Consider the following 16,780-nt stretch of genomic DNA (forward strand, 5'->3'; position numbering starts at 1 on the left):
CCACAATTCAGATTTTTTTTTTTTTAAATCTCATAATTCTATTTTTTTTTATCTCATAATTTCGATTGTTTAATCTGATGATTATGATTTACCACTGGGATTTTTTTTTTACCCAAAACAGGCATGTATTGTTACTGGTAAGGTTGATAAAAGACACAAAAGATGAACTCCAAGTCCCACAATCCTCTGCCACTCGCTGACGTCACTTGGAGCCCGGACCCGGCGTAACGTTACTCCTGTGAGCAGCGGTGTGCGTTTGGCAACAAAAGACTGTTTTTGGAGCAGTTAGCGACATTTTGTCGACGACAGTATATTTGTGGACTTTATGACAGGTGAGTTTATCAGCGAAGAGACTCCGACACTTGTTTTAATTCAGAGTTTCTCGTTGAAACGGTTTAATTTATGATGTTGAAGTTGTCTAGCTAGCTAGGTGGCTAACAAGATGGCTTCGTCTATTTACTGCGGAACAATAACAAAGACTGAGTCACAGCGTTAACTTTAAAGTGGCAGATGTGTTTTTAATATTATTGAGCATCACATTACAGTTGGTGATAAATGTAGTTTAAAATGTGTTGATCTTTAGAGGGTTCGTGTGTTTTTAATCGGTGTTGGTGTCCGTGTCCAGCCTCCGGTTCAGGCAGCAGTTGTTGGTGATGACACCGCCGCTGTTACTGTCCGTTGGAGGAAGAGGAAGAGGAAGAAGGTGATGATGATGATGACATGCAGTTAGCTGGCTGCCCTGCTGGCTGACGGACGGACGGACGGAGGGACTTGAGCCCACTGTGTGTGTGGTGTCGCCCCACAACCAGAGCCGGATCTGGGACGAACAGAGGCGAAGATGCCGCGGAGAAAACAATCCAACCCCCAGCCGGTGAAATGTGAGTTTAACTGCTTTCCTCCAGCTGTTTGAGCCTGAGACTGCTTTCTGATTAGCTGTTTTTTCTCTTTACAAGCCTTAAAGCACTATCAGATTTTAAGGAAGTGGCTCTTTGTTGACTTTTTGTCCATGGAAAAGACACTTTAATCCAACTTTTTTAAAGTGTAGAGTTAAAGTTCAGGCCAAAAGTTTAGTTTCCTTGCTTTAGCTCAGGAAACAGCCATATCAAACGTTGCCTAACTGGTCGAACATATTGACACTGCAGGCTTGGTCCCTTCCTCATTGTTTATCAGAGAGGAAGACTCTCAAGGACGTGTTGTTCTTGAAAGGAATAGTTTGGATTATTTGAAGCCAGGTTGTATGATATTGTTACCCATAGTTGGTCTCTTACCTACAGTAGGTGGAGGTCAAGGTGTCCCCAGCTTGGGGAAGCAAAGAGGAGTACAAACTGGGATGCAGTTAAAAAAAAAAGTAACTGTCAGCTTAAATGTACACTATATTGAGAATATTTTCACTGATTCACTTTGCTGTCAGGCAGACTTTTATGATGGGAAACCAACGTTATAAAAGCTGAATGTCACTGTCTTTCGCTCAACCAGGCTCCTTTAGCAAAATCAGTCATTTTATCTCAGGAGTTGTTGGGCTACCACTGATTCGATCTAATACATTGGTAAATCTGAACTAACATTTTAAAACACAGAAGCTGCAAAATAACACAAACAAACAGACAGATCAGGGCAACAGTAGACCAGCAACCCCTGTGTTCTGTGAGGGAAAAAGACTATTTTCATTTATGGAGTTTAGTTGGTTTGCAGAGAGTGATATTTGGCTCATAAAACATCCGTTTTCCGTCAGAAAAATCTGTCATACAACAAGATAAAGTGGTGAAAATATTCTGAGTGTAGTACACTCCACAGCAGTACATTGCTTAGCTTCCTACACCAGTTCTCATGCTGCTTCTCCAAACTGGGGGCGTGTCGGCCGCCATCTACTGTAGGAAATATGCTGATTATGGATAAGTACCTCATACAACTACAGATAATCTGAATTATTCCTTTAATTTGCTTTTTCACAGTTTATACTTAAAGTTTAGCCCCTGGAAAACAGTCATGTCAAACTGGTCTAGCATATTGACACTGCAGGCTTGGTCCCTTCCTCATTGTCTATCAGAGAGGAAGACTGTTGGAGACGTGTTGTCCTTTAAGTAGATGTGTTTGTGTGTGTTATCTCATCCTGAATATTCTGGCTCAGTTGGACTCTCCAACTTCCCCTCTTCCTCCTCTCTGCTTCCTGTCTCCACTTCCTCTTCACAGGCTCATACCTGACCTCTCTGCGCTCCCTCCTCTTCTTCCTCTCTTTCTTTCATTGCTTCCTGTTTGATTTTTCTCTTTCATTCCCTTCTTTTTTACATGTGCGCTCTCTCCTCAACTTTCCTTGTGTTATACCTTGAAATTGTTGCTCTGGGAATTTCTTGTTATTTCTTAATTGTATCTCCATTGTTTGTGCTTGGGGTTCCTCACATGGTGTCAAAAATCTAGAATGGACACAAGTTGGGCTGCAACTAATCATTATTTTAATAATGAATTCATCTGCCACTAATGTTCTCGATTAGTTGTTTAGTCTATTAAATGTCATAAAACGTTGATCAGTGTTTCCTCAAGTCCAAGCTGGTGTCTTGTTTTGTCTACAACTCAAAGATATTCTGTTTACAGTCAGAGAGGAGCAAAGAAACCAGAAAATCTTCACAAGAAGCTGTAATTAGAAGATTTGGACATTTTTCTTTAAAAAGTGACCCAAAATGATTAATCAGTTATAAAAAATAGTTGGCAATTAATTTCAGTAATTGATGAAGCGATTAATCGATGCACATGTAGATATAAGTCGAATCACTGCTGTGTTGTATTACTGTAAGAAAGTGTCAAACCAGACATTGAAGTGCATGAAAATGTCATGCTTCATCAGTGCTGTGTTGTCTTTCTGTTTCTCATCCTTTCTTTTACTCCTCTTCCTTTTCCTGACTCGGCCTCCAACTCTTCCTCCTCTGCACTTATCTCATCCTCACTGATTTCCTTTGCTTGTCTGCCTCAGTCTTCTCCTCACTTTTCTCTCTCTGTTGCTTTGTCTCCGCCTCCTTCACTCTTGTTCATCTCCTTTTGCTGTTTCAGAGCACAAATCTTGACTGTCACTCTGCCCTCTGTCCTTTTTCTTTTACTTTACTTACGTCTAAAACTATTTCTACAAACAAAAATAAATGAGAGCATAAATCACAAGTTCCATCATGATATCAATTCACAAAGTCTACCACGATATGAATTTTAAAATAAAGGTGTAACTTAAAGATGACAATATAGAGTGAGACACACAAACCTCTTAATGCGCTCAAATATAATTTTTAGTCAATTTGAGAAACAGGAAGCAGCACCCGCTCAGTTCTCCAGCTTCACCATCTTCTCCAGCCTGTTCGCTGTTTTATTTATTGCATTTTGACCCGTTTTCTACCAGTAATGATGAAAAATGTGTGTTTGTGTTCAGTGGAGTCGGAGGACGGGGCAGTGGTGTGTGAGCCGGGCTGCCTGGTCCTGGAGAGCGACTTCCTGCTGAGTGGAGAGCTGGAGTTTGGAGACTCAGAGATCATGGGGCTGGACAGAGAGGCTGGTCAGTCACACACACACACACACACACACACACACACACACACACACACACACACACACACACACACACACACACACAGTAATTTAAGTGTCACAATATTAAAGTAATGTAATTTGATTACTTACCATTACCTTTGGATTACCTCAGTATAAAATATGGTGAAATTGTTTTGCCTAATATTGTGTTTTTAGGGCTTCAACTAACAACAATTTTCATCATTTATTAATGGGTCAATTATTTTCTCAATTAATCAAATGGTTTCCATATACGAGTGTTTTCTTTACTTCTGCAGGTATGACAGTCTTCTCCCTGAGTGTTGAGGACGACCCGACAGCACCAACAGACTCCACCTTCCCAGCTTTCCTCTCCTGTAAAGGATGTGGTCAACTTCTGGGAGACACGCCTCTGGGGGCCGGTTTAGATCTCGGTAACTGTCGGACTATTTGACTTCTGGTTTCTTTAAAAAATGTCCAACAGGAAAATGTCTGTCTCTTCAGCAGGCCGGGTTTACCTCCTCCTCACAGTATACCAACAGGCCTGTCACATCATAACTGCAGTTATGATGTTTTATCATCTTTTGTTGTTGTTGTTGATCCTGCTCAGTGATCTCTTCTGTTCTCTTGTTAAAATGTGATCTATTTTGTTGCAGGTGTGGGCCTGGACCTGGGGGCGGAGCTATACTGTCTGTCCTGTGAGGAAGGCCTCCAGCACGACACTTCGGTCAACTCCTCTCAGGTGGAGGGATCAAACATGGCCAACAGACCCATCAGCGGCGGCTCCGACGGAAAAAGGAGAAGCGTAGGTAAGATGGGCACAGCCGGTGACCTCCCTCCTAAGCTGTACTCCTGTTCGCTGTGCGCCTTCACCTCGCGCTACTCCAACCACCTGAAGCGCCACATGAGGACCCACGACGGTCAGAAGCCGTACCGCTGCCCCGTCTGCCCTTACGCCTCGGCCCAGCTCGTCAACTTGCAGCGCCATGCCCGCACCCACACCGGGGAGAAGCCATACGGCTGTCACCAGTGCAGCTACGCCTGCAGCTCCCTTGGCAACCTGCGTAGACACCAGCGCATGCACACGCAGGAGAGACCACAGAGGAGGGAGAAGGAGAAAAGACGAGCGAGGCGGAAAAATACAAGCGCTGAAACTGAAGAAGGTAACAAACACTCATCTGCAGGATCATTTCAACGTTTATGAAACATGAAGGAGGTTTTAAGTTCAATTTCATGATAAAAGCACACTGAATCTGAGAGTGAGAGCGCTGATGCTGGGAGTGAAAAAATAATTGATTCTTAGATGAATCGTGATTCTCTGTTGAAAGATCATGAATCAATACAGAAAAGTCAGTGTTCAGCAATTTAAAACCCAATCCTCAACATTATCATCGCCTCTAACAATTTTGTAAAACAGGCTGCACTTTCCTCACAGCTGAAGCAGCTGGATAGTGAAATGTAACAGATGTAAAGATGTGCGTCATGTTCATGTTCTAAACTAGGCTGCTTCTGGGTTTTGGTGAGGATGGCTCAGTGTGAGCATCGGTAATTCTTTTAAAATCGTATCATAGCCCTCCGAATGGGAATCTAATCAAATCTTGAGACACCAAGAGATTCCCGCCTTTAATTGATTCCCAAAATGTTAAAAACCAAATCTCAATCAGAGGTTCTCCTGTGTTTTCATGTGCACAGGTGACTGCTGGATGCCTTGTTTGGAACCATTTTGTCAGGAATTAAGGCTGCAACTATGGATTTTTCTCACTGTTAATTATTCTGTTGCAGGATCTGAAATTATCTTTTTAGCACAGCAGGTAAATGTCTGATAGATGAAACTTCTACCTGCCAAATTTTTTATCAGCCAAAATAAAAGATATATATACAGCCTATCGTTCATACATAATAACTGGGGTTGGAAACTGTTCACAGTTGATCTGATGTGGTACAAACACCGTTACCCGGAATTTGGAACCAGTACCTAATGTTACCATTTTTTGGTACTTTACTCTCTCGGTAATAAAAAATTAATTTCTTTCATTAAAAAATCAAATCTCTCCCTCTCTCGTCTCACACCGTCAGTCAGTCACCATAGCAACGCTGTTGTTAATGTCGTGCAGGAAACACAGGATATCCTTCCTGTTATGTTGTTGTTGTTAGCACCGCAGTGCTTCATGCTGTAATATTTCACAATCAATAGTCTGCAAATCACAAATATTGGTTTCTTATTGAGGCTTCAAACATGCTAATAAAACTCACACACTGTTGTGGTGTTTGTTGGTGTGGAGTTAAAGGCACAGCACAAACAAACAAACAGACTGAGGCAGCGGTAGACCAGCAACTCCCACGTTCTGTGGAGTTTAGTTGGTTTGCAGAGAGATATGTGGCTCATATAACGACAGTTTGCCATCAGAAAAGTCTGTCTGACAGCAAGTTAAAGTGGTGAAAATATTCTAACTATAGCTGATACAGACTTTGTTAATGCAGCTAAAATACATGTTCCAGTGGACCCTGTCCACAGCAGGACATTAGCTTAGCTTTCTGCACCGGCGCTCCTGCTGCTTCCCCAAACTGGGGGCGTGTCGACCTCCATCTACCTATCCAAGTATAAATAAAATATCCTAATTGGAGATGATGTGAATATAGTTGATTTTTGGTTTATTCTTTGTATAAAATAATAAACACTGGGGGTTTTCTAAGCTTACAGGGGAAATTTTTAGTTTTGGAAGCAGTGAGCTGAGCAGAAAAGAGGAACCAACAAGCTGAAACTGAAAGAGTCTGAAAAATGAGAAAGAGAAGTTCTGTTTGGCTGAGTGGTCACAGACCTGCAGCTAACCTCTAGTGTATTCACCTGCATCACGAGCAACATCTGACAATGAAATCCTCACAGTTTAGATCATTATTATCCAGAATAATAGAGTGATATGGTGACATGAAGTGTGATTTATAAATGAGATGTCAATAAGGCCCATCAGAGGAAATGAGAACTAGGAGGGATTTTTTTCTTTTTTAAAGATGAGTATATAAGAAGAAGAAGAAGTAAAAGGAGGAAGTTTGAGATTGTAAGATAAGTTTCTTATCAGTAAAAAACTGCAGCGTGTCATTTTTAGGACTTTTAGGTGGGGTTTTCTCATGCTTTTCAGGGTTAAAATTTGAGACTTTGTGGAGATCAGACTCAGTTAGCTCAGTTAGCTGTCCCCTTAAATAAATAAAGGTAGTATGCTTATATATTTATATTTACATTTATTTATATATTGATTACCTCATATATTTATTTTCCTTATTTCTTTATGTCATAAGCTAATTGACTTTAAAGGACCACTTTATTTCAGCGGACAGCTCACTTAAGTTTCTGCTTTGGTCTGGTGTGCAGCCCAACAGTCACCCTTCAATGTGGGCAAAGGGTTTCGGGTACAGCGACTGGCGGCGGCAGTTGGATGTGTGCCAGGCCTTTTCTGTGGATTTGAATGAAACATATGGAAACAAAAAGAGCTGGGAAATAAATGTGGCTTTAGCAAATAAAAGTTTTCTTGAACTAAATAAAAGTAGTTCTTTTATTTACTTAAATGAAAATATGTGAAGAAATTAAATATGTTTTCTCTCTCTCTCTCTCTCTCTCTCTCCCTCTCCCTCTCTCCCCCCCCCCCCCCTCCCTCCCTCCCTCCCTCCCTCCCTCTCTCTCCCCCTCCCTCCCTCTCTCTCTCTCCATGCAGTAGTATCAGACCTGACCCTGCGGGTGTCCCAGGACTCAGGTTACCTCCAGACGTTGGGGGGCCTCGGCTCTCCCTCCGCCCCGCTCCCCGTCCTCCTCTTCCCCCTGTGCTGCCGGCTGTGCGGCCTCACCCTGGAGGAGGCTGACCTGGAGGCGGACAAGGCCGAGGGGGAAGGCGAGGGCGAGGGGGAGGGCGATGGAGGACAGGTACGCTTCCTAAAACTCTGATTTGCTGTTTCTGTTTCTCTTCCTTTTTCCTCCATCATGAGTCACTGAGGTTTCATTACATGCAAAAAAAATATTTCTTAATGTGAATTTGATGTTGAAAAACATGATTGTGCAAAGTGTAGTTCATTTCCATGGCGACAAGTTGTCTCTATGAGCAAACACAGAAACTCCTTTCTACTTCCGTTCGACGTAGTTAGCTGTCAGTTGACCGTGTCGGCTGCCTTCAGCTGTCCTGCCTCCTCCTGTTATCACTGTAAAACAGTGCCCATAAACTGATCTGAGTATAAACTGTGGTTAAACTAAGACTCAGTGATGTATAATACTAATAAAAATTCATAATTTTGATTTGTCAGATCAGTATTTTTATTGGGATTCAGATTTCTTTTATTTTTCTAAATTAAACTGCAGGCCTGTATTTGTTGTGAAACAGAATGGTTGTACAACCCCAATTTCAAAAAATGTGTGACACTGTATAAAAGTAAAAACAGAAGGATTTGCAAAAACCTTTTTCTACCTAAGCTCAGAGGACTCTAAACTACAGCTGTCACAACACCTGAATTTTAAACTTTGATACAATATTAGTATAAAAATAATATTCAATGCCTCTTTTGATACCACAGCAAAAAGAAATAAAGTTCTTGGCACATTAAATAGAATCATATTTTCTTTTTCTTTTTTTTATACCTGCACACATCTCTGGTTCAGATAAAGTCACTGAACTCTGTCTGGTTTTGCTGCAAGTCAAGTTTTAGACAGGACATTAAAGACTGAACTGAACTGAACTGAACTGAACATTCTTTATAGTTTCTTCATGCAGTAATTTTTGGATATTGTATCTTAAAGTATCAGTAGTTGAATACTTTTGACAACCTTGAATCAAACTGAAGAAGTCGTCGTCTCACCTCTGACTGCGTTCTCTGTGTGAATTCTCAGGTGTGTCGTCGTTGCTCGTTGGACCTGCTGTCCAAAGATGAAACTGGGCCTCCCTGCAGCCCGACCGCATCTCGTGGATCCCGGCGGGGTCAACGCGGCACCAAGCTGTACCGCTGCCCTCACTGCCCCTTCCTGTCCCATTATCCCAACCACCTGGCCCGCCACGCTCACACCCACTCTGAGGAGAAACCCCACCGCTGCCCGCACTGCCCCTACACCTCCTCGCACCTCGACAACCTCAAACGCCACCTGCGCGTGCACACGGGCGAGAAGCCTTACCAGTGCCCATCCTGCAGCTACGCCTGTGGAAACCTCGCCAACCTGCGGCGGCATGAGCGCATCCACTCGGGCGCCAAGCCGTTCCACTGCGGCGTCTGCGGCTACTCGTGTAATCAGAGCATGAACCTGAAGAGGCACATGCTGCGGCACACAGGTGAGAAGCCGTATGCCTGCGCCGAGTGTGACTACACCACGGGCCACTGGGACAACTACAAACGCCACCAGAGGAAACATGGACACAACACAGACAGCTGGGATAAACACGCCCCCATCAACGGCCTCAGCTGGGGCAAAGACACTCAGGACAGCCAGAGGCCAGAGCACAGTTAGATACACTGTGTGTGTGTGTGTGTGTGTGTGTGTGTGTGTGTGTGTGTGTGTGTGTGTGTGTGTGTGTGTGTGTGTGTGTGTGTGTGTGTGTGTTGATACACTGGTGAATCTCCAGCTCAGGTTGTTGGAGTTAAACTCAGGTGCCTTTGACAGACTGAACGACTGTAACGCTGCACTGACTTTATTAAGGGGCATTAATGTGTGTGTGTGTGTGTGTGTGTGTGTGTGTGTGTGTGTGTGTGTGTGTGTTTTAAGGCTGCAATTATTGTGATTGTTGGCTCAATAGGGCTGTGACGGTATGGATTTGTTCTTATCATGGTGACAAAGCAGCGCTGTTTGTTGATGCCTTCCCAGGTCCTTTAGCTACACAGCTAACTGAGCTAACGGCAGCTAGGAGGCTAGCTACAGCCAAAGAGTGTTTGAGCAGAGAATAGTGAGCAGCAGTTAGTGGTTACTCTGGTGATACGCTGCCTCTAGTTTGTCTGGAGTTTACTTTGACAGGTGGACATGCTTTATATGGTTTCTATAGCAACATCATCATGCAGAAACCCACTTCACATCATGTTTTTCATAGAGCTCAGGAAAATATAATTTTGATGCCAAAACATAAAGTTACAGAGTGATTAAAACCACCTCAAATGATCAACCTGCCCTTTTAAATAAGAGACAGAAAGTAAGCAGGCAGTACAGCGCTGCTCATAGTGGAGCAGAAACTTAAACTTAGCACTCAGATGTCAGCGTGGCAGCGTCTTCTTTGGTGGTAAAATAAATGCATTATGATAAATCCAACACTGAACATCTTCTGTAGTTATTTTTTTTTTCTGACTTCTGCCGTTAGCATGTTGTCAGGCATCTGGCAGTCCTTGTCGACCAATCAGACGCTGTGTTCCTGACCTGTGTCTGGCGCTGCTCATCCTTAGGTGTATTAGTAAATCAATCTGCTGATCTCAAAATGAGAATGACCCTGAATAAAAGTTGCAGTGATGACGGTTATGAGCTCAAGGCATCACACGACCGCGGTAATGCAGTTATCGTCGCAGCCCTATCAGTTGATCATTTTCTCGATTAATCGACTAGTTTTTTTGGTTGATAAAATGTCAGAAAACGGTGAAAAATGTCCACCACCCAACGATATTCAGTTTACTGTCAGAGGGGAGTAAAGGGAGCAGAAAATATTCACAATTTACGATGCAGTCCACAGACTCAGATCCCAGTCAGAATGTGACCTTTCTAACTGTATGTGTGTGTCATGAAGCTGATCTCATGAACTGAAATGTTTATTTTTGTTTCTCTAGAGAAGATAATCTATATTTTGTACATGTGGGTGGAGTTTTTTCATAACAGCAGGGTGGAGCATCATCTCTCAAGCTTTAAGTCTGGGTGGGGCGTTCGTCACGGACTCAGCAGGGTTCCTGTGCGGCTTCTGTCGGGTGCAGAGGTGTGGAAAAATACATTTAAAAAAACTCACATCATATTGATATAACTTTTGAATGAGTGAAATTCTGAATACTCTTCAACCAATTGATTGGTTGATGAGGACCAAACCATTTAGCCACGCCCATAGAAAACCTCATAACATGACCTTTTTTCTATTAATTATCATGACTTAAATCACAAAAACTCAGTTTTTCTTTAACATTTGCTCTCATACTTTGTTGAACATTTCAAAATGTAAAATCATGACTTTAATCTTTGGAGACATTCCTGTTGGAAGAGAGGAGATTTTAAAAATGGAAATGCTCAGGAGCCCTGCTGTTCCGATCGAGACGAACAGATGCTGTGCGGTCAGTCGGGAGGAGTTTCAAACCTTTTTTGTTGCACCAGACTTTTTTAACATCTAGATCCTGATATTTCATGACATTTATTCCAGACAAGGTGACTTTACAGGCCTGACTTTGTGAAAACAGACATTTTACCTCTCAGACATCAACAATTCAGGGAAGAATAGAAAGAATTTAGTCATTAAAAAGAACTCTGGTTTTATTAAATCATGACATTTTGCATCAAACATTGACAAACCTGGTCTTTATTTCAGTTTATCTGTAGTGAATTAAAAAGAGATTGTTCTAAATGTTGTGTCATATTGAACATGAAGCTCTGTCTCCTTTCTACCAGGCCACTGATCCCAAAACACGTTTTCTTCAGGAATTATTACTCGTGTGTTTGATTGAATTTAAAATAAAATCTAGATGTCCAAACTGTGAATTTATCAGACTGAGCAAACATCTGGAGTAGAAAGACGATGGACTCGTGGTGAATGTAAATGTTTAAAAGTCACAGTGACTCCACACACTGGCTCTTTGTTTTTTGTTGTTGTGTTCAACAAGCCTCAGAAAATAGATGAATTTTAGCATTTTTGTGATTCGTTTCAGCAAAAAGTCTGAATGATAAAACCCCCACAGCAAAGTCAGTGAAAACCACACATCTCCAGATTGTCAGTTCTTAAAGGGATAGTTCTACATTTAATAAAAAAAATAAATCACTAGGAAGTTTAATAGCCAAGAGTTTGATCTCTTAAAATATATTTTTTCAGCTGAACTGAAGAAGTAGCAACATTTCAAAGACCTAAAGTAAATTCTCAAACCCTATATTGTGTATTTTTGTTTATATTTCAAGTGTAACTGAGAATCTCAATCTCATTCAGTCCTGATACAAAAAATACACAGTCCTCCTTTAGAAACAGTGTGAAAGATAAAAAAAATAAAGTGGCCTGAGATCGACCATCACACATCTGGAATAATTAAAAGCGTGTGTTATTGGACCCGGTGCTGAACAGATTGTGTAAATGTGTGTTGACAGTGATGTTGCAGTAGGTTTGTTGTTCACAGTGCCTTCATGTCTCTAATAAAACAAGACTGACTGAAGCTGAATCGAAGCGACTTCCTCTTTCACGCTCTCTGTTTAGGAAACACCTGCTTCACCCACCCAGAGGTGGAGGGACGAGGATGCTGAGGGACGAGGACGCTGAGGGACTCATGGCTCCTGCTGATGGAACATCTTGCATCCAGACTGCAGAAATGTCCCCCCAAAAAATCCCCCTGACCCGCAAAAACACACCTGAAGTGAAGCTAAGACGCACCACAACACAAAATCTAACAAAAAACAAATGAGTTTTGATGATGTAGCTGTGATAAAGAGTGATGGGGGGAGGTGAAGTCAGTCTACTGTGACTGTGACAGACTGATGATCTTCAAAATATCATCAGCGCAGCGTGTATGTAAAGCAGATGGAGTTCCAGTGTGTGTGTGTGTGATGTGGATTTATTTTTGACTGAAGAAAACCACAGTAAATACTTAAACCCATGGGCCTGGTGAGTACAACCTGGCGTTTTATCATTATTTCATCTTTTGTTTAAATTTTAATCTGTAATTTTGTCACTTACATTTCTGTACAAGTGTTCTATTACCACCTTTTAATCAGGCCAATGGCAAGGACAGTTTTGAGGTTGCTAAAATGTGAAAACTCCACACTTCCTTTGCCTTTTTAGGTTTTAAATATATTAGAAAGAGATGGGAGGTATTACTACCAAAGTCTGTTGATTAACTGTTTGATTTTATCACTTGGAAAGTAGAATTAGTTGCTGAATTCACCAGAGAGTGGTAGAAAAAGGCATTTAAAGGACTAATATGTAACATATATTGTTGAAATCATCAGAGATTAAGGAAACATGCTAAGATGAAATACCGGCTTCTCTAAAAACAAGACTACAACTACAGCAAGCATGTTCTCCTTTGAAATTTCCTTTGCTGTTTTGCCGGTTTCATGTTTCTTAGAGCTAAAATTAATGCTGAATCTTTGCAGAAAGAGTAAATATCAGTTTTATGAGGCGAAATAAATCATTAATGATCTTGTAGAAGGTGTAGATGTTTATAACGGTTAAAATGAGCAAAATGTTAATGGAATCTGGCAGGCAGTGACAAAGTCCACAGCGTGTGTTTTCAGAGCAGTGGGCTTTTTGTTTTCAGGATAACGGGCTGAATTTTACATCGACAGACAAATGACCCTTCGCTAAGCCCCACCCTCCTTAGTTACTGTTGCTACGCCTGTCAAGCTTTCCAGTATCATACTGTTCGTACAGTTTACTGTGATGACAAGGACACTGGAAATATTGTTGAAACATGAGGTCTTTGATTCCACTGAGAAGTAAACAAAAGCTGCTTCTTATCTGTAGCTGATGACTGTGATTTTCTCGTTGCTAGCAGTGTAGCTAGCTAATGCTAATGCTTCAACTCCATGAGACGTTGAGACGGTGACCCAGGCAGACCGCCATCGCCCCAGAAAGAGTGACAGGATAGGAGCGAAGCTAATTTATCGTCCTCCTCAAACGACCCACAGACTGAATCTTATTGTGAACCGCTGTGAATAAACTCTGAGTTTGTCGAGTAGAAAGAAAGTAGTAATTATTTATTAGTTACAATCACTTTATAAAGGCTGCTTTATTAGAAACTGTCACCAGCAGTGTAAAAGAAGTTACGGCAGATTTAATCAAAGAAAAAAATAATAGAAATGCAAGGAAATATAAAAATTATATGATGCATAACAGAAAAGAGAAGTATTTATGGAAATGTTTCTTATTTTGTGGCTTCCTGTTCAGATGACTTCTGTTTTTGTTGTGGTTAAATTAAAATTTTCTTCTATGACTGACTGAAAAATATAAAGTTATGAGCAGCAGGGTTGTTCAGTCAGTTTTAATTATACATAGTTATATATAGCAGGACGTGGTTTGTTTCTACTGTGTGTGACTTTTCTGGTAATAACTGTTTGAATTTTGCACAACTGCAAAACAAAAACGACACCGCAGTCAGCAGCGCCCCTTTATAAAATGAAATAAAAATAATAAAATAACCATGTAAGATCATGGTAGATATTATCACAGACGTGGTACAGTATCAAGACATTTTTCCTGGTTGAGATCATCTCCTTCTGTCTCTGCAGAAACATTCCCACCCCAAGTTGTTCCCGGGGGACATCGTGGAGTATCGCAGGAACAGATACTTCTCTCACTTCGCGGTTTACTACGGAGAGAGGGACGGCGTCCCCTACGTCGCACACCTGACATGTCGGGGTTGGTGTTTTCCTGCTTTACTTACTTTGTATTAGAAACTTCTTTTTTAAAAAACAAAAATCAACAAGAGCAGTGAGAATTTTCAGAGTGAGAAATCAACTCATTCTCTAGAATTAAAGCATGTATTTTGTATTTATATATGTATGTTTGATCAGCTTTTGTGAGTTTGGCCAAAAATGTAGATTTCTGTATGTTATATTTGTTGTAAAGCTGCCTGGTTGCTTATAATGTTGAAAAATAACAAACAAAATATTCAAAATAAATAACAAAATGTTCAGAATAAATAATAAAATGGTCTAAAGTCTGCTAATGTTCTGAAATCATGTTAAATTTTCTTTATTTTACTGGAGCAACCTGCCTTACTCTTTCTTATTTTACAATCCAGATCCTTTTCTTTAGATTTTTTTTATTTCTATGGTTGAAACAGCTGTAAAACACCTGTAATGTGTTTGTCAGATTCAGACGCCAAGCTGCCGCTCTTTGGCCGAGCTCTGAGGTCAGAGGTCAAACTGGATCCACTGGAGTTGCTGGGGAAAAAGTACAAGGTAAGATGTGTAGAAAACAGACGATAATCTCATAAAATATCATGAATTACTGCAGTGAAAAATAATCATGACCGAGTCTCTGTGGACGTGATGAACTTCCCTTTGACCTCGCAGGTCAACAACATGTTGGATGACTCTCATTCAGCCAGAGATTTCCACAGCGTGGTGAAACCGGCCATCGACGACATGATGGGACGAGAGGTGACGTTCGATATCCTGTTTCATAACAGCGAGCACCAGGCGACGCTCTTCAGATACGGAGTCAAGAAGTCTGAACAGGTTAGTGGGGAGGGGACGCTGTCTGTGTGATTAAAGGTGTTGTGACCACATGTAGCTGTATAAAGCTGATGTGTGTGTGTGTGTGTGTGTGTGTGTGTGTTGCAGATAGAGAAGATTTATAAACACATCATGCCAGCCTGGGAGAAGCTGTTTGAGGAGAAAAAACTGTGAAAAACTGCTGTTGTGTTCAGTTCTCATCCCCACCACCAGAGGGCGACTTCATTTTCTCCTGATCCACAGTCTTCATGACAGCAGGGTACCAACGCCACTGTGGTTCCACGACTCACAATTCTTAAGATAAAAAGATTGAAATGTTTTAAGAATAAAGTTGTAATATGACAAGAAAAAGTTTTCATATGTCAAGGAAAGGAAATAGATCAGATTAGCCTACATGTGCACATTGATTTTATATTTGAGTAAAAGTTTTGAATTTTTATTTACAGGAAAAAAAAACATTACAGCTTAATTAAAGGGTAATTTCTGTATTTTTCAACCTCATGTTTTTGTGTCTAAGTGACTGATATGGATGACATTTTTTTAAAGTTAGATCACAGTGTGTTTCATGACTGACAGCTGCAGTGGTGTCATTCAATACTGAACATATTTCAAAAATTGTTGTCCTTATTTGTTCCTATGACACAGAAATGTGCTAAAATATAATCCGGGTTGAAAAATACTAAAGTTACTCTTTGATACAAGAAGATATTCATGTTACTGTCAATAATACAGTTACAGTATTTTGAGAAAAAGGTTGGAAAGTTATGAAAATCTGAGAAAGAAACTATAATATTACAAAATTCAACAGCAAAGTTAGAACTTCACAAGATGATCTCTGTACTTCATTATCATCAAATTATTATTTTCTTTTTCAAAATATTTAGACTTTATTAATGAAATTGAAACATTCCATCATAAGTAAAAGATTTCACAAATTATTTCATGGAGAAAATATCTGTATCTCCGCCCTCTTAAGATTTAATTTTATGTTGTTTTTGTGTGTCTAAATGTTTTTCACCAGAAATAAATGTTACCTGCTAAACAGACAGAAAGTAGAGACGTGTGACGTCCTGAGTGCAACAGTTCATCTTTCAGGCTGAAGATGTTTTTGTTTCATTTGTTTCAGTTTTCATTTATCATTTATTTTTTAATTATTATTTTATTATCTCACATTTTTCATCATCATTATTATTATTTCATTATTTGTTTTGTTGTGTTTTATTGTTCTGACAAATAACAGCTGAAGTCCTCCCAAACTGCTCTGCTTTAACTTAAATAAACATTTGCCAACATTTCAGACCAATCAAAAGCATCATTAATAAAGTAAATATAATAGATCAAAATATGTGATTTTAGATTATCTGACAGGGAAGTAATTCAACCAATCATGACTCATTGTTTTCTTATTGTGTAAATAAACAATTATCCAATCATTCTCATTTGTTAGTTAACATTTCTTGGTGAAAATTATTTTTCAGAACATTTCTAACAAATCATGCTTTTAAAAAGTGACGAGGACAAAATCACCCGTTTCAGTATGAGTGACGTGTCCCCAGAGTAAATGACACCTGTATTTATAAAAAAACTATCAAATTCATCAGTTTGAACATCAAATATCTTTTTTTTTTTTCTGTTCCACTGAATTGCAAATCATTGCATTCTGTTTTTATTCACATGTTTTTCATTGGTTATTATTATTTATTTAATTTTTAATTTTTGTTCTCACTTCAGTTTAGTTTCACTTAGTTTCCAGTGTGTTTACTAAATTCATTTTAGTTTTTAGTTTTTTAGTTTAGTCTTATTTAGTTTATTATTATTATTATTATTATTATTATTATTATTATTATTATTATTATTATGCAGGTGTTTGTCAGGGTCAAGATCAATGAAGTT

The 16,780-nt window shown here is 40.0% G+C and overlaps 2 protein-coding genes across 3 annotated transcripts; both read left to right on the forward strand.

The window, feature by feature from the left end:
* Nucleotides 1-172: 172 nt before the first annotated feature.
* Nucleotides 173-11,865, forward strand: LOC146304967 (zinc finger protein 513-like). 2 transcript variants are annotated; one of them, XM_084713685.1, is made up of 7 exons: nucleotides 173-332; nucleotides 626-878; nucleotides 3,410-3,532; nucleotides 3,825-3,959; nucleotides 4,182-4,688; nucleotides 7,233-7,438; nucleotides 8,393-11,865. In XM_084713685.1, exons 2-7 carry the CDS (start codon nucleotides 839-841, stop codon nucleotides 8,999-9,001), a joined length of 1,620 nt encoding a protein of 539 aa, XP_084569811.1. In that variant the 5' UTR covers nucleotides 173-332; nucleotides 626-838; the 3' UTR covers nucleotides 9,002-11,865. The 2 variants fall into 2 exon arrangements, with proteins under 2 accessions (XP_084569811.1, XP_084569812.1); XM_084713686.1 differs by having other exon boundaries at nucleotides 7,236-7,438.
* On the forward strand, nucleotides 10,301-16,321 carry plaat1l (phospholipase A and acyltransferase 1-like). The gene is made up of 6 exons (XM_084713689.1): nucleotides 10,301-10,439; nucleotides 11,907-12,311; nucleotides 13,937-14,066; nucleotides 14,523-14,611; nucleotides 14,726-14,890; nucleotides 14,996-16,321. Exons 2-6 carry the CDS (start codon nucleotides 12,303-12,305, stop codon nucleotides 15,059-15,061), a joined length of 459 nt encoding a protein of 152 aa, XP_084569815.1. The 5' UTR covers nucleotides 10,301-10,439; nucleotides 11,907-12,302; the 3' UTR covers nucleotides 15,062-16,321.
* The last annotated feature ends 459 nt before the right edge of the window (nucleotides 16,322-16,780 follow it).

This window comes from Lutjanus erythropterus, chromosome 24, assembly GCF_056507025.1.
Source record: "Lutjanus erythropterus isolate fLutEry1 chromosome 24, fLutEry1.hap2, whole genome shotgun sequence".
Lineage (NCBI taxonomy): Eukaryota > Metazoa > Chordata > Actinopteri > Lutjaniformes > Lutjanidae > Lutjanus > Lutjanus erythropterus.

Coding starts and splice junctions, on each gene's coding strand:
- LOC146304967 (XM_084713685.1), top strand. CDS start 839: ATGCCGCGGAGAAAACAATCCAACCCCCAGCCGGTGAAAT. Junction 879..3,409: donor CAACCCCCAGCCGGTGAAAT/GTGAGTTTAACT, acceptor GTTTGTGTTCAG/TGGAGTCGGAGGACGGGGCA. Junction 3,960..4,181: donor GGGGGCCGGTTTAGATCTCG/GTAACTGTCGGA, acceptor ATTTTGTTGCAG/GTGTGGGCCTGGACCTGGGG.
- plaat1l (XM_084713689.1), top strand. Junction 14,612..14,725: donor TGCTGGGGAAAAAGTACAAG/GTAAGATGTGTA, acceptor TTGACCTCGCAG/GTCAACAACATGTTGGATGA. Junction 14,891..14,995: donor GAGTCAAGAAGTCTGAACAG/GTTAGTGGGGAG, acceptor TGTGTGTTGCAG/ATAGAGAAGATTTATAAACA.